The 22,103-nt window shown below is 48.8% G+C and overlaps 1 protein-coding gene and 1 pseudogene across 4 annotated transcripts in view; one reads left to right on the top strand and one right to left on the bottom strand.

Moving 5' to 3' along the window:
- Positions 1-22,103, bottom strand: part of DIP2A (disco interacting protein 2 homolog A) — an 86,263-nt gene that overhangs the window by 45,481 nt on the left and 18,679 nt on the right. For all 3 annotated transcript variants that reach the window (XM_081077850.1, XM_081077849.1, XM_081077851.1), the window contains exons 3-8: positions 15,920-16,039; positions 11,886-12,005; positions 10,497-10,685; positions 7,876-8,001; positions 2,140-2,259; positions 874-1,071 (exon numbers count right to left, since the gene is read on the bottom strand). In XM_081077850.1, the coding sequence (XP_080933976.1) occupies positions 874-1,071; positions 2,140-2,259; positions 7,876-8,001; positions 10,497-10,685; positions 11,886-12,005; positions 15,920-16,039 (873 nt within the window). The remainder of the gene's footprint in view (positions 1-873; positions 1,072-2,139; positions 2,260-7,875; positions 8,002-10,496; positions 10,686-11,885; positions 12,006-15,919; positions 16,040-22,103) is intronic.
- Positions 19,275-19,735, top strand: LOC308509637 (large ribosomal subunit protein uL24-like; annotated as a pseudogene). Its single transcript has one exon. The product of its transcript is annotated as a large ribosomal subunit protein uL24-like (transcript).

Here is a 22,103-nt window from a genome sequence, read left to right as displayed (position 1 = left end):
TGTAATAAGGGGAAAGGTAGGTAAATTGGGCTACGTTAGGTTAAGACTTCTCATTTATCTAAAGCCACAATTAAAAGTGTTCAAGGGTACTCCAAAGAGTGGAAGGAGATAGGTGCGAAACAAGTATCTGAAAAGACCGATGTGAAGCGTGTAAAGAAGAGAACATTAGCAACTGAATAGAAAAATGAGACAAAGGTTTGGAAGGTTCCTAGAGAGACAGACAACACCTAGTGTCAGCGAGGGCGTGGGGCTGGGCTTGTGCCGTGTGGGGAGCTATGAGCCACAGCCACTGGGGACAGCGGCTGGCGGGGTGCCCGTCTACCACCGACACCCCCCAGTCGTTCCACAGCACTGTGCTCACCAGCCCAGGATGGGACCCAGCCACATGTGAGAGCCAGGTGACATCCCTGCAGTGCCGCCCGCACGCCTGTGTACATCCCACTGAGAGCCAGGCGCTCCGTCAGCACGCCAGTCGCCTCTGTGCGAGGGAGGGAGCGAGGGCCACAGGCGGCATGGGGCCTCGTCCCCTCGACCTGCTGCGGCTGGGTCCTGCTTACAGCAGCGCATTCCTACCCCACATGCTTATCACTGTGTTACATAAAGATGCCAAACACCAAAAACACACACTGTATGATTCCATTTGCACACAGTTCAAAATCAGACCAAAGTCAACGCCATTGTTCAGAAATGCCCCTGAACATTTCTGTGTGTGGGGGGGGAGTGGCGCCTGCCGTGAGAGACGCTGTATTTACTGGACAGCTGTGAGTGTCTGAGAAACGTGTGCTACGCTGCTCTAGCCGTCTGTCCAGGCTGCATGGCGTGTACAGTACTTTACAGCTAACCCAGCGCCTGGCTGCCTCCTGTGACACTTGCCGTAGGTGAGGGTGTGGATGGCCTTCCCAGTGGTGTCCAGGGCAGTCAGGCAGGGTGCTCGGGGCTGCGTCGTGCCCCAGCGCTGCAGGGCGGCCAGCAGCGATGGAGGCCAGGGTGTCCCCGCGGTCAGAGGCTCCCCTCTCAGCACCGCCATCTGGCTTCCCTCAGGCTTTGGCCGGTTTGGGTCTGGTTGCTGGACTATAAGCAAAATTGGGATTTTAAAATCAGCACCGCAGCATCACACACACATTGTTTTTAAGCATTTGTATTTTATAACTTTGCCTTTTAAAACACCAACTACAAAAATGCGACAGTCATTTGGTTAGATTTCCTTATCATTATGATAGTCACAGACCAGCTGACTGAAGGACAGATGGAGGCGATTCAGCACAGCAAGGCCCCGGGTGGCAGGCGTGACGGCCAGGCCTTCCGGGGCACAGCCAACCCTGAGAAGCAGGTCCCGCTTACAAGGGATGAAAGCGACAAGTCACCACTGCGGTTTGGGCACTCATAAGAACCATCACCATGGTAAACAACAAAAATAAAGTAAAACCTTGTATTTCCAGTGGACATGTAACCAAAATTTGCCCAAGTATAAGAAAAGCTGCCCTCCAACGTATCTGTATGATTGAACTCTGAATTGGAAGGGCGTTTATCTGATTATAAAGGGCAAACAATGCCCTGAGATCTGTGTCTAATCCTCAAGTGTGGACGGAACAGCTGGAGCTGGTCCCAGGGGATGTGACAGGGCACAGAAGAGGTGTGAGGGGCGGTGGGTGGGCGCCTGCCCTGTGGCGCTAACCACCTTCCCCCGCTTCCATCTTCCGCTTCATTTCTGCTCCTTATCTACAGGCTTCTACTTCTATTTCTTGGTAATCTTTTAAAAAATGAAGCTATATTCTTTTCTTCCAAATATATACCTCATTCATAAATAAGAGGGCAACATTCTGAACAGGGGCCAAAACTATGCTGAAAATATAATCCCTCAAAATCATGGGAATGGAAGTCTTTTGGAACAGAAGTTTAAACAGGAATGGGAATGATGCTAAGGTGAAACCTCCGAAGCATTCCTGTAAACTAAAGGCTAGACCAGAGGTACAGAGGGGCGGCATCACGTAACCACGGGCAACCAGTTTCCCATGCAGGCAACTCGGCTGGCAGTGGCCCCGACGCCACGTCACCGCCACATGGCGACCAGAGCTGCCAACAGGTGTGTGGCTTCTGTGTGCTGAGGCTGCGGCCCCCGTGAGCCCGCTGGACACTCACCTCCCAGCACCTCCTCAGCGTCGTCCAGGAAGAACTCCCTCAGCGGGGGCCGCTTTGGCCGCTTCAGCGTGTCCAACAGTTGCCGGATCTTGGAGGACACTCTGCTGTTCACAGGGACACCTATCACGGGGAGAGGGGCGCTGAGGCTGGGCAGCCACACCCCCCCACCTACCTGAACGTGCAGGAACTGAGAAGCCAGCAGGCACTGGCCCCTCAGCAGCCATTCTGGAACTAATTTATCACCAAACATTTCTGGGCTGCCTTCCGGGAACTAGACCTTGCTCCCTTTTAGGGGGTTCATGAGGTCAAACAACAGCTGATCCTTCAACAACATGGTTTCAACTGCACAAGTCCACACACAGACAACTGTAAGAATAAACACAGCACGTTTTCCATCTGAGATGGGAGTCCGTGGACACGGAGGGCTGACTGTGTGCAGTGACCAAGCCACTTTTGGCAGGGACCTGAGCATGTCAGATTTCAGTATCCGCGGGGGTCCCAGAACCAATCCTACACAGATACCCCAAGACAACCAAGTTTTGGGGAGTCAGAGTTATACGCTGATTTTTAACTGTGTGGGGGTTGGCACCCCTGACCCCTGGAGTGTTCAAGGAGTAACTGTCCTTCCTGAGTCACGTCAAGATACCATACGCCTTTTTCACTCTCCTCCTCCCTTGAGCGCACACTGTACTTTTCCAGAGGCCACCGAATGTGCTGTCTGTACAGACTGAAGGGGGCCAATACACAGGACCCAGCGGCTACTATCACACCAGCCATGATAAGACTGGCAACAACAGAAAACAAGCCCATTCTTCCCCCTGAATTTTCAGTTTATAATTCTTTTCACAATGTATGCTATGTATATTCAGATATGAGGATATTCCTGTTACTTTTAAGTTAATTAATACATATTTTTTAAAGTCTTTAGTTCTAATTTCTAATATGGCATATATGAAGAGACAGCCCACATACACTAAAAGCTCTTTGGTGTGCTCAATAATTACTAAGAAAAGCTGTTCTAGGAGAAGAAATGTCAGCAAAAGCACAGATAAATAAATAAGAGTCGCCGTCATACAGCTCACCACCTGCTGAATGAAAACAAGAAAAATGCGAACCCCCGCATATAAATAAGGACACGTGATGCGGTGATAGGCGCTCTGAGGACGGCGGACGAGAGCACCGCCGGGAGCACTGGCGTGCAGCAGGAGTAAGCGAGGCCCGAACCCTGGACACACCACATCTGGCTGCCAGGTGGCAGCTGACACCGTAAGCCCTTCCTTCACTCAAGAGCCAGGCTAGAATCAAGAACTGTATTTACTCGTCACATCCCTTTAGTCTCCTTTAATCTGGAACATTTCTTTGTCTTTTATGATTGACATTTTGGAAGAATACAGTTTTTTCTTCTTCTTAAGTAGAACATACCACAAGTTGAGTTTTATGAGGTTTTCTCACAATTCAATTCAGGTGCTGCCTTCCTGGCTGAAATGCTACCTGAATATCACATCCAGACCCCTGGGATGGCCGCCTCCCCTGTGAGGACCCTGGTTTCATCACCCAAAGCACAGCTGGCCTCCCCGTTACATCCCCGCTGTTGTTTCCTGTGAACTCCTAAGCAGGGTGCGAGGAGACACTTCAAGAGCACGTGCACACCTTGGCCTCAGGGAACCTTCTCCCTGCACTGAACAGCCACGAATCATTCCTGCCAGACCCATTTTTCCTGGAATGGTGGCAAAGTTATTTTCCAGCCTTAGCATTCCATTCACATGGAGCAGTCGACACTTGGCAGCCTAAGCGTCTGTCAAGTATCTGTCTGTCCGTCTGTCCATCCATCCATCCATCCTTCCACCCACCCATCCACCCATCTATCAGGAAGGGCTCAGGGATGGCTCTTTTCCCAATGGTTGTAAATCATGATGGTTCTTAACTATTTGATGCACAAACTCCCAATTCACCCAGCGGGACGTGTGCAACTTCATTTGTGGTGTGCCCCATCATTTTTAGGCACTGCCTTACGTTCTGTCGTAAGACACGCTCCCCTGCCCTGTGCTGAGCTCACATTTTCCCAAGCAGCTCTGCCCCCCTCTGTGGACAGGGGCAAAGACCAAGATGTGGTCACCAGGTGCTCACTGCTACTGCAGTGTCCTTGCTTCTTCCAACAGATAGCGCTAAAAAAGTACACTGTGTACACTCTGTGTTCTTGGATACACACGCACACCTACACGGACAACTCACGTGTGCACAGACAGGTCACACTTGCATCTTAGAGACCGGGAGGCCATGCCGGCACCAACGACCCCAATCTTGCCCACACAGTCCTCTGCTGCCTTTCCCCGTCACATCTGGACATCCCTCTTCCACAGTGAGACCCACCCCCCAACATCAACACCTCTGCTCAACACATGTACGTAGTGATTTCCAATCTGCCTCACCTACCGCCTACAAACCCCAGCCCGCTAACAAGAGTCCGGGGGTGGCTTGCTGTGCTTCCCATCACCCTCGGCCAAGGCTGAGGCTGTACGGGCAAACACCACACCTGTAACTTACCTGCATTAGCCCCCCCCACCACCCATTGAGTGTGGCTATATGTCTCTTGGAAATACAGTCGAGTTTGTTTATTTCCGCTTGATTTCAGTTTTAGGATTCTTTAACCTATTCCCACCTTTAAGTTTTGGATACACAGAACATTAACGAACTTGCGAATATCAGAACTACAGCCACGCATTGCTGAACGACGGGTTCTGTCCTGAGAAATGTGGTGTCAGGGATTTTGTCATTGTGTGCACTCACAGAGCGCTCACACACAAACCAAAGGGTACAGCTACCACACCTAGGCTATATTAACAAACTGCGGGAGAGAAACCAGATGACGAGCTAAATAGCTCAAAAAAATTATTCAACAAAAATCATGATAGAATTTTCAGGAATTGGGGAAAAAAGGGAACTTCCTCAACCTGATCAGGAGTGTCTATGAAAAACCCACAGCTGACATCACAATTGCAAAATGGAAGAGTGGACACTTTCCCCTAACAACTGGAAACAAGGAAAAGTTATGTCTGTCCTCAACACATCCAACTGACACTTCAGTAAAATCAGAAAAATACTCATTCCTACGGGCAAACGATTTGGAAATAAAAGTAGAGCTGTATTCATAGACAAGATGATCACGCATGTATGTGGGAAAAATATTAAGGAACCCACAGAAAAGCTGTCAGAATTGGTGTAAGGTCAATATATAAAAACAAAAAATCAACTGTATTTCTACACACTAGCAACAATTGGGGGGAAAAACAAATACCATTTATAACAGCACCAAAAAAATAACATAGTTTGGCATATGTTTAACAAAATATGTGCAAAACCTGTGCACTGAAAGCTATGAAACAGTGGTAACAATTTTTTTTGTAAGTGCTAAAAATATAAAGAGATATCCGGTATTTATCAACTGAAGTATACAACAATATTGTTAAGATGCCAATTCTCTCCAAATTGACCTAGAGTCAATAAAATACCAATCAAAATCCAGCAAGAATTTTGGTAAAAATGAACAAACTGATTTTAAAATACATATTAAAATGCAAAGGAGCTGGAATAGCCAGAGCAAATTTTAAAATGAAAAGCAGAGTTGAAGACAAACTACACAATTTCAATATTTGTTATAAAAATACAGTTATCATGACAAATACAGCAAATGGGACAGCACAGAGACCCAGAAGCAGACTCCTCTCAAAACTATCTACTGATTCTCATGGAAAATGCCTAAGAAACTCAGGAGGGACACAACGGTCTTTGTAACAAATGAGGCTGGAACAACTGGATATCCACATACAATAATAATCAGCAGCAGCTTGGTTCATTCCTTCCAATTAGGTTTAAATTAAGTCAAGTGGCTCATACACCTAAATGTAAGACCTAAAACCATAAAATTCTGGGGAAAAAATTAGGAAAAAATCTTTACAACATTGAATTAGGTAAATGTATCCTAGATACTACACAAAAGTAGGATCCGTAAAAGGAAAATTTGGTAAACTGGACACCATCGAAATTTTAAAATTCTACTCTTTAAAAGGCACTAAAAACACCAAAGAGAATGAAAAGACAAGCCAGACGGAGAGAAAATATGAATTATAAACGTGGTAAAGAACTTGTATCCAGAATACATAACGAACTCTCAAATCTTAGTAAGAAAACAAACACATTAAAAAACTACGCAGAAGATTTGAGCAGACCCTTCTGAGAAGACAAGCCGGACGCCGATTAGCACCTGAGAAGGGAAGTGCTCAGCGGCATCAGCCTTGAGAGACGCGGGGAAACCAGGAGACACTTCCACACCTGCTGGGACGGTTACAGCTTTAAAGCGCGACAGTGCCGACTGCTGGCGAGGAGGTGGAGCAACTAGAAGCACATCACCCACGGCGAGAAGACAGGGCACAACCCTTTGGCAAATGAGCCTGGCAGGCTCCTAAAGAGTTAGACACAAACCTACTACGCGACCCAGCCACTCTTCCCCTGGATATTGACCTAGAGGAAACGACAACACACACCCACGCAGAGGCCTGCATACGAACAGTCCTACAGCTCTCTCTACCACAGCCCACGCCTGTGCCTCGGAAGGGAAGTGGATAAGCAGAGTGCTGGGCGCTCTCCGGGGGAAACACTGCTCCTCAGCAAGACAGTGAACCACGGACACGGGCAAGAACGTGAGGCTCAAAGTGGTTCTGGAGGGGGCAGACCCAGACAACTGACAGCGAAGGCTATCGGGTTCCACCAATGTAAAATCTGGAAAAAGCAAACTCATTTAGTGTCAGGTGGTAAATTGGTGCTTGCCTGAGGGGACACCAAAAAGGGCGGGTGGGTGGCCTGATGGGCACAGGGCTGACAGGGGCCACGTGTCCCCAGCCTGACTGCAGACGGTCGCTCTCCTAAAACTTACAAACTCGCACACTGAAGTATGTGCAATTCAGTACGTGTCAATTATACCCCAACTAAGCGATTAATTCTTTATAAATATAAAGAGTAGTAAAGCAAAGAAAAAACCTATCTAACCAATAGGAAACTTACTTCCTGTTGCCTCATTCTTTTCCTTTTGCATCTGGAAAAGGAGCTAAAAGACTTGGAGAGAATTTCACCTACTGCTTAGGAAATAAAACACACGTTCAGTCCTCACTCTGACATCCTCAGGAGTTTCCTGCAACTGAAATCTGCTCCCTGGGAAAGAAAGCTTCATGTGAGTCTGGTAAGACACGGGAACCATTTCAGCAGGAGGAGGTCTTACCCAGGACACTATAAAAACAGTGCCGGCACCCTGTCTGCATGTAGGGACCGGGCTGCTGACACGAAGCTGTGGGGGCTGCTGTGCCAGCGGGGGTGCCCAGCGGGCGTGTGCTCACGCGAAAACAGGCTCCGTTTGGCCGCACTGCGCTCAGATAAGTGACTGGCCACACTCCTAGTTTTCCTACAGCATCCCAGGGCCACACCTTGTGGGCACACAGCTGACATCGGCAGGCTGACTCCCGCCCACTCTCCTTGTCCCCACTGGACACGCAGACATTCCCATTACTCCCGCACACGGTGCTTTCTGTTCTAACGCTCACTGTGCACATGGGTCCGTGTCTGTGAGCTGGGTGACTGTCACCAATGCCTGGCTCAGGCCGGCTACAGTCAGTGCACTAAAGGGCTATCCAAACATGAAGGATAGCCAGTGCCCTGTGGCGTCAGAGGGGAAACAGGCATGCTCACCACCCGCCGTGTCCAGGAGGCTCCCACTGCTCCGAGGGGCACCTCTCATGGAGCCCGGCTGCGGGCGCTCGCAGAGCCGATGCTGTAGGAGGCCTGTGGTGACATCAGGAGGGGCCGAGCGCAGGTCTGTATTTGAGAAACAAACCCAAAACAAAAGTGCAGTTAATTCAAAAGACTAACAGTTGCTGTTTCAACACCACTCGGCTCAAGCGTCACTGGCTGAGCTCTAAGTGTGGGGGGTGGGGGGCATCCCGATGTGTTTTTCTGGCTGACCAGGTGCTTGGAGCCCTGCGGAGTCCCAGCCCGCAGACATGTCGTGTAGACTGCCGTGCGTGCGGCCATGCACATCGCTGAGGGTCTGGACCAGAAACACCGCCCTCGGCACACACAAGCAAGGGGACCCGCCCTCCATAACCGCCGCAGGAGGTCTTACTCCGAACTCTCCTGACAAGCGGAAACACATTTTACATCAGATGTTAGGGGACCATTTTTTGTCATATTATAAAAAAAAATAACCAGGCTTCTATAAACTGCGTCCCAGCCCCCCAGAGACTGTCCTGGATGTCCTGAAGACAGACCTTCGAGGCTTCGCAGAATAAACCCACAGCAACACAACTACCACCCTCCCGACCTCACTATTAGGAGACTACAGCCACGCTCTTAGAACAGAGTGCTCTCATGTCACACTGCGAGACAGACTGGTCAGACTCAGAAACGTTCAGTCGCTCCGGCCACGGTGAGAACATGTGTTTGTGCTGAATCCCCGCCATGTGGCACATCCGTCTGTGAGCTGCTACCGAGCCCTCATCACAGGGGAGTCTACGCTCAGGAAGCCGCCCGCCGAGCGTGTCTGCACCACTGCCAGAAGCCGTGTCTTCCACAACACGGAGGGCAGACACTTGGCCACCTGGGAGACCGGTGTCAGCCTGCCGGGCGATGTGTAATGGGTAGAATCTTCTAACAAGTGCTTCTGCCATCCAGAAGACATGCTAATATTGAAAATGTTTAAATTCTGATCATTTATCTATCATGTCATAGCTAAGGCTATGAATTTTTTTGAAATACAAGGTCTGACAATTAAGTTTACGAACTTGTTGCAACGATGTTACTGACCTTTTTTTTTGACATCAGAGGGATTATTCATTATGAATTTGTATCAACTGGACAGTTAACCAAGTTTGCTATTTGGAAGTGCTGAAAAAGACGACCTGAACTTTTCACCAACAATTCGTGCCTCTTGTATCACAACAATGCACCAACTCACACAGCACTGTCTGCGAGGGAGTTTTTAGCCAGTAAACAAATACTGTATTGAAACACCTTTCCCTACTCACCTGATCTGGCCCCCAGTGACTTCTTTCTTTACCTGAAGATAAAGGAAATATTGAAAGGAAGACATTTTGATGACATTCAGGACATCAAGGGTAACACGACAACAGCTCTGATGCCCATTCCAGAAAAAGAGTTCCAAAATTGCTTTGAAGGTGGAGTAGGCGCTGGCATTGGTGCATAGCTTCCCAAGGGGAGGACTTCAAAGGTGACTGTTGTGATATTCAGCAATGAGGTGTGTAGCACTTTTTCTAGGGTGAGTTCGAGAACTTAATTGTCAGACCTCATATATAGAAAGATGAAATTATATGAAAGCAAAACACAAACTCATTGTTTACCTAGCAGAAAATAGCATTTGGGAAAATCTAACTCTAATGACAGTTTTCACAACCCTTGAAAAACCTTAATGTTGACGAAATTAGCAATTTAAAGTATGCCTCTCATAGATTCCCTCCAGTTTAAGAAGAAAGCTCAGGGTTGTGCAGCCTGCTGCGGCCCCATAGGACACGTACCGTCACGGGCGCACATTGGCTCGTGTTAGAGGACCGCACCGAACAGTGAGGAGGGACGGGGCCCACTGGGACCTCAGGCCATGGTAGCCGACTCAACTTCCGGCCCGCCATCCACATCTACAGAGCAGACCGGTGACAACCACTCACAGTCCGAGGACCCTTTTTAAGGTGCTCGTGCAAGAGCATCTGTGGGCTTCGCATGCCAGCTACGCTCAGCAAACTAACCCAGAATCTGTGTTTAAAAATGTGATTTCAGACAATGATTGCTTTGCGATCTTTTCCTTTCCGAGGTTCATGTAATTCACAGGATTGGATGATTTGGAAAAGATTATGCATCTTTATGACTTAGCTTTGACTGACACCCTCTTCATGTTGAGGGGCTGTTTGCCCGGGTGTGTGGAGGGAGAAAGGCCAGATCGCAGCTGCAGCCCCAGCCTGGCCTCAGGACAGCCGGTAATGGAGACAGACGATGGACCCACAGCCGTGCACATAACAAAGAGCAAAGGTGGAGATGACAGAGAGGCTGCTGTCAGGGGACCTCGGGGAACAGCCTCAGTCACATCACAGTGACCGACCATCCTGCACTGCCACCTGTTCAGCTTCACCCTCCAGAGACACCATTTCTTTCTCAGGGTCCACGGAGACGCCCACACCCAAACCCCAGAAGCATCAAGAACTACTCATGCTACCCAAGAGCCCTCTTTCAGATGAAATGAGAAGGTGGGTCCTGATGGGCACAGGGGTGCCTGTCCTGGAGGGGCCGCAGCAGCGGGCACTGACCTAGGTGGGCGTGGGTGGCCGGTGTCCCTCCTGCGTGAGATGAGGAGGAAGAAGCGGATGACGATGAGGACGAGCCCTGGATGGCCCGCTCAGGCCAGGATTCGGCGCTGGCACGGCTCTGCAGTGCAATGGAGGGGAGCTGTCCCGGTCGCCGTAAAGAACTCTCGTCTTCTGAGGCAGACGACGTGTCTGTGGTTAAAGTAACACGATAGGCGTGATGCAGGGCGGTCCCTGAGGGGGCGGTCCCCACACTGGCACCGGTGCTGCCCCGCCCTGTGCACCCGCAAGCTGCGCCCACACGTGGCCCAGGGTCATCTCAAAGGTCGCCTTAATCCAGGGAACCTGTACCGACCTCCAGAAAGGTCCAAGGGGCCACGCCCGGGAAACGGGTTCATGACCTGGCTTCCCCTGACTCTGTTTCGGGCTGCCACACACCGGGAGTGAGGGCAGCCCAACTGCTCACCGGCCTCAGCATATCCCTCGGCACGGTCCCAAATATTACAGGGATCCCAAGGGCTGAGCCCACAGCACATCCACACATGGTGACGCAGAGGGAAGGCTGAGCTCGCCCCCACGTGCCGTGGTGTCCTCTTGAAGGGCAGGAATGAGCTGAAGCTGTTTGTCAGCAGAGCTCACCGTGACCAGGCTCCATAGGTCACAGGACCACATGTCATTACAGGTTTCACAATGACGTCAATGTTCTTTAAAAACTGGGCAGCATCTATAGTCACTCTCAGTAGAAAGAATAATTTAACAGCCATTGGTAAGATTTGTTTCAACAGTATAAACTTTTTTTTAAAGCAAGGAAGCAATACCCAAAGCACTGAATTATCTTGTGAATCTGGTGTGTTTGGCTCTTAGTCCCAGTTTCATTACGTAAGCGCCTGAGAGGAGGCCATTAAGCCACCACGTGGGGTGGTTTAGTAGGAAGCGTGTAACGTCACCGCTGAAGAGAAGCTCCAGACGAAGTTCACACTTGGATGGTGATGGCAGCAACCACAATAAAACCACCTAAAGAACTCTCCAGATGGCCTTGTCCTCGCCCAATTAGGGCCTGGTAACAACACAGTAAATAACAGCTAATAAGATGAGAACTAACACGCCTTAATGCAGGAAGCCCTAGCATTCCACCAAGTGTCCCTTTTAGGGTCTTCTCTTCACTAAAGGACACAAACAACTCCAATCTACACAAATGTCCTATAGAAAGCAGTTCCTGTCGGCTGAGGGCAGAGTGCACAGCACAGATTTTCAGACCAGGAACACTGTACACGCTAAACACTTTCAATCTCCTAATCTTCCCCACAAGTCAGAGGATATTCCACGTCACAGGGAAGGAGGTGGACCAGAGGTAGGCGGAAACCTGGCAGGCCGACACCCTGGCTGTCCTACCTGGTGGGGTGCAGGCTTCCGCAGACGAAGGCACAAGAACAGAGCGTCTCTTCGAGGGCAGAGGCACCTTCCTCTCTTTGTACTTGGCCAAAGCTGCTTGCACGGCTTCTGTGTGAACATCTGCAGGGACAGCGGCAGTGAGACACTCCTCCAGGCATCGCATTTGACATGACACGTTAAGTTTCATCGGGTGTAAAGGAAACACACGCTCAGCCTCTGCCTACATAGTGGTCCCACATTTCTTAAAACACTCCTTTGTTTGTATATTTGACTTTGGAGCCATGTAAGTATTTTCAGCTATAGGTCAAAAGTAAATAAAAGTGAAATCTCCCAAACTGAAAATAAGATGAACAAATGAACCTAAGTGTGTCTTGGTACTGGGCATAAACTACTCCAGATGACCTTAAAACACTGTGGTTGGACTGCTGGGCCTATTCTTCTACAGAAACCTGCTAAGAACAAGAGGCCAACTCTGTGCAGGCACTGTGGGTGGCAGCAAGGGCACGGTCATACTGCAGCGTGTGCAGGTCGAGTGGGATAGAGTAAGTGAAGAGTGGCGCGGCAGTCTGATTCTACTGTCCCTGGGAACCAAGACACTCGAGGAGACACCAATGAAGATAAAAAAAGTACGGGGCGGCCGGATGGCTGAGTTGGTTAGAGCATGAGCTCTGAACAACATGCTGGTTTGATCCCCACACAGGCCAGTGAACTGTACTCTCCACAATTAGAGAGAAGACAACGAGCTGCCGCTGAGCTTCCAGAGGGGCGGCCAGATGGCTCAGTTGGTTAGAGTGCAAACTCTCAACAAAGGTGCCGATTCAATTCCCGCGTGGGATGGTGGGCTGCATCCCCTGCAACTAAGATTGAAAATGGAGACTGGACTTGGAGCTGAGCTGCGCCCTCCACAACTGGACCGAAGGACAATGACTGGACTTGGAGCTGATGGGCCCTGGAGAAACACGGTGCTCCCCAACATTCCCCAATAAAAAATTTAAAAAAAAAAGATAAAAGAAGTGAAAGCTCCACAGTCCTGAATCTCAGCGGATCAGATCCATGAGTGCACGTGGTATGCTGTATTTAAATAGTATGTCTTACATCTGTCCGCTGTAAATGTCTAGAAACAATGACCGGCCCAATAGCAACGAGAATCCCTGGCACTCGACTCTGGTCTAAACTGGAACCCTCACTGAGGGACCCTCCGAAATGGCAGACGCAGGGCAGGGACAGGGGGTGCACAGCCGAGCCTGCAGTGTCTTGGCACAAGGGCAAAAAGGACAGGACCCAGCAACTCCCACAGCTGTGCACCTGGTGTGAAGAAGGAAGGGAAACTGTGACTATCAACCAGGACGAATGCTGGAATGCACGAACTCCAAAAACAAGATGAAAGAACAGGAATGAAGAAAAAGAGGCATAAAATTAATTGGCTGACATGGTAGGAAGCCAGTGACCCCACAAGTTATTCTGTAAGGAGTAAATAAATGGAAAGAACGGAGTCTGTCCAGGCTCTCCTGTACCACTCAGAACGTGAGTGGACTTTTCGCACAGAAGCGCCCCAGCCTTTGGATGGAGGATGACAGCATCAGTTTCACTGGAACATTCTGCAACTTTAATGAATTAATGGATCAAGGTACTGAGAACCACTGGCTGCCAATGTCCCCAGGAAGAAAGAGATGGGAGAACACAAGAAACCCCATCTCTGAACCACTGGAAAGCCTGACCTGACCCTCACAGAGCCTGGGGAGCTGGGGAGCTGGGGAGCTGGGGACCAGTGCACAGGAGCTGGTAGACGCAGCGCAGGCTCTGCCAGTCTGGAGGGAAGGAGTCACAATAAGAAAAACCGGCAACAACAGCAACCACTGGTGAGATATGGATCTACTGGGTCCTGGCCCAAACAAACGTTTGAAAAAGCCATATGAACATTTGGATATCTGATATTAAGAAACTGTTGTTAATTATTTTGTGATACTGGTATTATCTTTTATATTTACATACACTCTTTTCAGATACCGAGAGCAAGACTATTATGACAGCTAAACGAAGTAACAGGATCGCTGAGATTGGTCTCAGAGTCACAAAGGAGGGAGGCAGTAGATGGGGTGCAGATGAACGGATCCAAGCCTGAGCACCCGGGAGCTGGGCAGGCAGACCAGCGGGTAAGCACACTGTTACTTCCACTTCTGTACATGTAAAACTTTTCTCCAACAAGATGGTTTTTAAATATTTAAAAACCTTATGGTGAAATGGCTGATAAGGTGCTAACTGAGAAAGATGAAAAAGTCACACTGAGAAGTTTTAAAATAAAACCCACAAACATCAAAAGCAACAAGGCAGTTCTGAAAGTTTTCAGAGAGAGAGTAAATCATCTCCAAGGATCAAGAAACAGACAAGCATTACTCAATAGGTGCAGGAAGGCAACATAGTATCAAAGATAAAAGTGGTGAACCTACAATTTTAATATCCAGCCAAATTACCATTTAAACACCAGGGTCTAATAAAATTCTCCCAGACATACAACTGAAAACACTCATGGAAGGTGTCTGCAAGAGAGACACATCTCAGAGCCCCTGCAACAAACACAGCAGTGACTGGGCCATACTCTAAACTTTACAGCTGTCTTAGAATAAACAAAAATGTAAGTACAGATAAAACAACCCAGGACTAAAAACCCAGGACTAAATATCAACACAATAGTGGTATAAACCAACAGATCCAAGGAGCTCAACAAAGCACAAGAAACAAAGAAAGTGCAGCAAGGCACATCATAACCAAACCACTCAAAACTGGTGACAAAGAGAAAAACCTTCCAAGTGCCAGAGGCAGCAAGACACAGTGCACACATGACAACAATAAGGGACAAATTTAGAGGACTAACACTATTGATTTCAACAATCATTACTAAGCCACAATCACTGAGAGCACGCATTGCCATAAAGATAGACAAGACATCAATAGAGCAGGACAGTCCAGAAATGGCCACCTGTGTGTGTGACTGCTTTCCGACAAATGAGCAAAGACAGGGTATGTGCCACAAACTGGGTGTCCACACGCAGAAAGTGAGCTTTGCTCTATGCCTCGAACTCATGCTAAAGGATGATGATGGACCTAAAGGTAAAACCTTAAAACTATAAAGCTTCCAGAAGAAAACACAGGTGAAAATCTTTGTGACCTTGAGTTAGACAAAGATTTCTTAGATACAAGAACAAAAGGACTATCCGTAAAAAAACTGATGAATTGGACTTCATTAAAATGAAAAACTCCTGCTCTTCAAAAGCCATTTGAGGGCTGGCCCGGTGGCTCTGGCAGTTGGAGCTCCAGGCTCCTAACTCCGAAGGCTGCGGGTTATTGACATATAATCTATACTTGAAAAGATGGATTTTTCAATGGGTGTCCTGATAATTCAAATAAAACATCAGAGACAAATTTAAAAATTCATTAAAGCACTGACAAAGCGGCAGAAATCCAATTAGAAGGAAATCTCCAAAATTAGAAACAGAAAAACACACTAAACAGCACAGTAATACAGCTGCCCCATAATGTATAGAATCTGTGAACAGCAGCCCCAAAGCTCTAAGCAGGAAAATGGACAAAGCGTCTAAAGCAGGGGTGTCCAAACTTTTTTCAATGTTTTTCACCAAGGGCCAGATGCGGTAAAATACACAAACAGCCGGGCCACTCACTCGAGGTGAAGTACGTATTGCCTCACCTGGTTTATTTAAGTAAACTAAATGTATTTTTGGAATTTGCTGCGGGCCCATTAACAATGGATCATGGGCCGCAGTGTGGACGCCCCTGGTCTAAAGAAATCAGACCAGGGAAGTGCTGATGGGAAGCTGGCATCCCCTAAAAGGGTGGCCCTGACTCCACAGGCTCCCGAACACGCACTTGCTGTGTGAAGGCTCAACTTTTTCTTAAAAATACTGTGAGATAATAAATGACCATTTCAGTGAAAATAATTTCTTCAGCAGGCATTCTGAGGAAGGAAAAAGGAACTGAAGACTTGGAGTCCGAGCAGAGGGTTGCGCTTCGGTCCCTACCTGACCGGAAGCGCTCGTCCCGGGAGTTGGCGGGGCGCAGCCTCTGCTGCCTGGGTGCTGCGACCACACTCTGTGAGGGCCCCGGGGTCCGAGGCTCTGCTTGCAGGGGCGGATCCACTTCTGCAACACATTTTATAGCAACATCTGTGTAAACCATTTGCTTTTCCAATTCTGGAAAACCCATTTTAAACAGCGCACACTGTACCAAAACCATGATGTGAGCACTCATGCCACGCACGGACCCTCACAGACCAGAATGACTTGGAATCTGAAGGTCAAGGCAGGTGTGAATGTCCACCTCCAGCTCTCTCCCCACAGTGCCTCTGCCTCAGCAAGAAAGGTGACCTCACGTGGTGATCCCTGAGCCCCTGGTAGCACACATGGGGCCACCAGGCAGACCGTCTAGGGGAGGCCCTTTGGCAGCGTTTTTCTGCCAAGTCTGAAATGGCCTGAGTCACCTTTCCTGGCACTGTCCCTGGCGTCAGCAAACTCAGTGGGAAACAGCCCAATGAGCAATCATAAGGGTGTCACACAGGCAGAGAAATGGACCGGTGGGGAAAGGAGAGGCACAGTAAAAGCGGTGACAGTGGAGCAGGGCTTGGCAGCCACACCGGCTTGCTGTCCCCACACCCAACACGGGGATAGCTGTCCACACTCTGTGGCCAGGCCTCCGGCACTCATGTCACAGCCCCGACCACATAGGCCTTCAGGACACAGTGCAGTAAGAGAACAAACAGGAGACAAGTGCGCAGGCGCGTGGACCAATTCTTGGGGCTGAGTCCTCATTTGTGACACTGGCACAAAGCAAAGCCTTCAGCTGTGCTTCAGGGGAATCATCAAAGCATCTCCTGCCCAGCGCTCCTCCAGCCCTCATCACCCCAGAAGAGGCAGGCTACCCTGCCTCAGACCTCCTGGTCAGTGACTGCCAGGAGTGACGCTGTGTGACTTCGAGGCCAGTCATGAAAGGTGACACAGCTCTCACCTGGCTCTGTGACAGAACACTGAGAGGACCCAGGAGAGGACAGAGGAGCCCTGAGTGCCCAGCACGGACACCATGGCCGTGACTGAGGCTCCCAGGACATTCGCTCTGAGGATGGGGCAGGGTAGCCTGAGCCCGGCCAAGTGGCAGATGCCTGAGCAGAATGGGCGCTGTCACTGTTGTTTTTGGCACCACGTTCTGGGGTGATCAGGCACGTAGCACCAGAGAACAGGAAGCCCCTCTGCACATCAACATGTGCTCTTCAGAGTCTGAGCACCCAGGGCACATATTTACACACACACACACACACACACACACGCACCCAGAGAGCCACACTGAGCTGCACTGCGCTCAGCCTCAGCTCCTCGTGACTGGATAAACACTTGACTTCTGTGTGGGTGCGGTGCACAGAACCTCACACACTGTGCTATGAACAGGCGTGCTGTCCCCACGTACACGCATGTGGACACCCTGACACTTATGTTCCAAGTAGGGTACCTGGTTCTCTGAGAAAGCCTCGTTTATTCAACAAAGATACAAAACCCAACGTGAAGTTACTGGATAAAACAGCATGTATATTTTTTATTTTAACAGATCGCAAGAGATAACTTTCCAAAAGGGTTATAGCCATTCGCACTCCCACAAGCAACGTATGAAAGTGCCACTTCGCCACATCCTGTCGGCACTGGATGTTCTAGAAAGTTTTAGAATTTTGCCAATCTGACAGGAGAAAAATGGTTCTCTTCAATTTGCATTTCCACACCTACTCGTGGGTTGAACATAGTTTAATGTTAGTTGCCCATCCGTAGCTCCTGTTCTTTGAATTTCTTTCCCTTCTCCCAGCTCAGAGCTCCCCAGGAGACCTGGACCGCTAGCGACAGCACCTGCACTGTGCACGCCTCCAGCTTGGGTGTTCTGAATGTTTTCATTTCCAGGGCACCGGTCACACCTGTTTTTCTTTTCCTTTCTAACTTCCAGGTCCCTAACCTTGGAAGCCCCACTCAAAGGCTACTCAAGTCCCCTCCTGAATTTTATCTAATAATCACAACCACAGTTAGAACGGCAGTCCTTCTGACGTCCGTGTTCACGGGTGGAGAAAAAGAGGACCCAGCTCTGCTGCCCACCCCAGGTTCTCCCCCGAGTTACCGCTACACCTTCCTCTCCTGGGGCTGGGGCATGGGGCCTTCCACCCACGTACCCAGACCCTCCTGCTGCTGAATGCCAGTTCTTTCTCACTAGTTCTTTTTCAAAATGTGTGGGCTACACTCAGAACTCTTCTCTTTCCAATGGGTTATTATTTCTAGTCCCTGGTTGGGGGAAAACCAGCCCCTGGAATTCAAACTGGACTATACTTCATGGCCACATGTTAATGTAGAAAATGTCAGTTTTATAATATTAAGTTGTTCTACTTAGGGAAGTGGGGCTTCTTCTATTTTATGGTCTTGGTTTTTTCTTTCAAATAGATTTTTATGATCCTAATACAGGTTCTGTGGCTTTCTTGCTAATTGTATTGATAAGCAATTGACAGTTTATTACCACTTTGAGGTGTGATCAAACAATACTGTGAATGTTTAAGTAAAAAATTTATTACAGTAAAAGACACATTGCCATTAATGCCCCTCAGAATATGCCCCTTTGCTTCGAACACACGAATCCCATCGTTCTTGCCACCTTCTGAAGCAGCTCTGGAAGTCCTCTGTCGTGAGTGTCTTTAGTTGTGTTGACGTGGCTGCCTGGATGTCCTCAATCATTTTGACTTTGGGGAAGAGCCTGAAGTCGTATGGTGCCAGACCTGGTGAATCAGGTGGATGAGGACACACCGTAATGTGTTTATTTGACAGAAATTGCTGTACCAGAAGCGATGTGTGACACGGAGCCTTTCCCATTGTGATAAAAAAATACGGTGAATGCTGCTACTGAGTGCCATCCAACAGAAAGGCAGTGATCTTCAAAACGGGAAGTGACATGTCGAACCTTAGTAACTGTGACAAGTTTCAGCTTGTTCGGTGCAGTCAGTCAGGTGTGAGAGAACATGACTTTTAAAGTGTGCCGTACCGGTGTCCGGATGGCTCAGCTGGTTAGAGCACGAGCTCTCAACAACAATGTTGCTGGTTCGATTCCCACAAGGGATGGTGGGCTGTGCCCCCTGCAACTAAAGATTGAAAACAGCGACTGGACTTGGAGCTGAGCTGCGCCCTCCACAACTAGATTGAAGGACAACTTGGAGCCGATGGGCCCTGGAGAAACACACTGTTCCCAATAAAATTTAATAAATAAATAAAGTGTGCCGTAAATCATCCTCTATTATGACAATGCTCGTGTCACACATCACTTCTGGTACAGCAATTTCTGTCCAATAAAAACATTATGGCGGCCATTGCTGAAGCGCCAGCGGCCAAAATGAAGTTCAACCCCTTTGTGACTTCTGACCGGAGCAAGAACCGTAAAAGACATTTCAATGCACCTTCCCACATTCGCAGGAAGATTAGGTCTTCTCCTCTTTCCAAAGAGCTGAGACAGAAGTACAATGTTCGATCCACGCCATCCGAAAGGATGATGAAGTTCAGGTTGTCCGAGGACACTACAAAGGGCAGCACACTGGCAAAGTAGTCCAGGTTTACAGGAAGAAATATGTCATCTACACTGAACGAGCGCAGCGGGAGAAGGCTGATGGCACGACCGTTCATGTGGGCATTCACCCCAGCAAGGTGGTTAGCACTAGACTAAAGCCGGACAAGGACCGCAAAAAGATCCTTGAACGGAAAGCCAAATCTCGCCAAGTAGGAAAGGAAAAGGGCAAATATAAGGAAGAAAAAATTGAGAAGACGCAGGAATAAAGTAATCTCATATACAGCTTTCATTAAAAACTGTTAAAATGAAAAGAAAAAAAACATTATGAGGGCGGCTGGTTAGCTCAGTTGGTTACAGCACAGTGCTCTTAACAACAAGGTTGCGGGTTCGATCCCCACATGGGCCACTGTGAGCTGCACCCTACACAATTAGATGGAAACAACTAATTGACTTGGAGCTGAGGGGTCCTGGAAAAACATACTTAAATAAATAAGTTTTTTTAAAAAAACAAAACATTATGGTGTGTCCTCATCCACCTTATTCAACAGATCTGGAACCATGTCACTTCTGGCTCTTCACCAAAGTCAAAATGATTCAGGATATCAAAGCATCCACAGCAGCACAACTAAAGACACTCATGAAAGAGGACTTCCAGAACTACTTCAGAAAGTGGCAAGAACGATGGGATTCGTGTGTTCAAAGCCAGGGGGAGTGTTTTGAGGGGGATTAATGGCAATGTGTCTTTTGCTGTGATAAGGTTTTTTTTAACCTAAACATTCACCGTAGTTTTTGATCACACCTCATATAAAGGAGAGTTTTTTCATTAACAGGAATACTGCCAGAGGAAGGCTACAGATTCTTGCATATTCATCTTATCGCAAACCAAAATTCTTACCAAATTAAGTAAGAAGTCACCTGGGTGTTCAGAGCATAAAACCATGCCATCTAAAGTGGAAGTGATTGCCTTTTGTCCTGTACTGCCCACCCTGCTTTGTCTGCACCCGCGCTGCACTGGCAGTGGCTGCAGACAAAGTGGCCTAAGAGTCGGCATGGGGAGCACGCATCTCACCTGCCTGGGGTGGCAACGCTGGCACGTGTGACCGCTTAGTGTGACAGATGCGGTCCATGATTGCAAACAGGGTGGCAGACATCTCCATCATTCCTTTCAATTCCAATTGTACTCAGTGCGTTTCTGCTTGATTTGGATGAATGAATGTCAGTATCTTTATTTGGATGAATGAATGTCAGTATCTAAAGATAACCTCCCCACTATTCCTTCTGTTGCTGATTGCAAAGTGTATCATACCCACGCAGCATAAGGCATGTGCTCCATTAAGGATCCAGTACAGAAAACAATCAACCTAACGACTCCAGGGCCGTAAGAGCCCCTAGGGCGCCTGCTGACTGCAATGAAAACATTTCCTTGTCTAAGCTGCCAGTGAAGGTCCCTAAAGAGGCCGTAACTTATACCAGTGTCGGGACAGAGCCAGGAGTGCAGTTTCCAGGCTCTCAGCCTCATGTGGAAAGGTGCTTACTCAGGTAGTAAATGGCCATCAACTGTGACTGGATGGCCATCAGCTGTGGCTGGTTGGCGGTCAGCTGTAACCAGTGAGCCATTGGCCACTAATATAACTGCTGTGGCTACACCAGCAGAAAACGGGGGCTAGCAAGAAGATGGTGGCTGAGCTGGCAAGCGTGGATTGCAGTTAGGAAGGCAGGTTGCGGACAGTGTGGCTCATGCTTCCTGTGTCTCCTACCCAGCCGCCAGCAAGAATATGACTCCCCCATCTATGGCTCTGTGGGTGTTCCTTTTTGGCCTCACCCTATCCTGCATTCTTATGTGGGGAGCGGGACAAGAGACCCCGCATGACACCTTGCATGGCAACCAGGGACACCCTTTCCCTCCCCACTGTGTCTATGGGGCTGGCCTTAGGGGTGCACACAGGTCTCCCGCTTTCCGCCGTGTGAATTCTGCTGACAGTGTCGAGGTCTCGGCAGAGGGATACAGTGCACACACACTCTTGAGCACGGGCAAACCCAGGTGCAAACTTTCAGAGTTTCTCGAGGGCACGCACGGACCGGAAGGAGAGCTGCTGGTCACCTCTGACCTCTTCACCTTTACCAGATCACACCAGCTGTCCACCCCGGCTCAGAATCCTCTCCAACAGTCCACGGTTGGTTATGGCTTTAACCCGCATTTCTCTGATCACTACTGAGGCTGGGCGCCTTCCGTCTGCTTGTTGGCAATCAGGGTTTCTGCTTATGAAATGCTTATCCAGGTCTTCAGCCCATTTATTTACTGGGCTTTTTGGGTTTTAATCACGTTGGGGACTTTGTGGCTATCTGAGTCTAAAATGAGTCAGAATGAAATGAACAGTTCAGTCCCTCACTACTAGCCGTGTGTCAAGCGCTCAGAAGCTCTGTGGCCAGTGGTCACTGTGCTGGATGGACCCTGAGCTGTGAGGAGTCCGTGACCGCAGACAGTTCGCCGGCACTGGCATTACACCCTCCCCGCCCACTCTGGGGCTTGCCTTCAATGGGGACTCCTGACAAAACGGAATTCTCACATTGAACCCAGCCGATGTACCAGTCTTTTCCTTCATGGTGCTGCTTTCTGGTGTCTATGGTGAGTGA

The sequence above is a fragment of the Rhinolophus hipposideros genome (genome assembly GCF_964194185.1).
Source record: "Rhinolophus hipposideros genome assembly, chromosome: 2".
Classification (NCBI taxonomy): domain Eukaryota; kingdom Metazoa; phylum Chordata; class Mammalia; order Chiroptera; family Rhinolophidae; genus Rhinolophus; species Rhinolophus hipposideros.
This window is presented reverse-complemented; position numbering and strand designations above follow the sequence as displayed.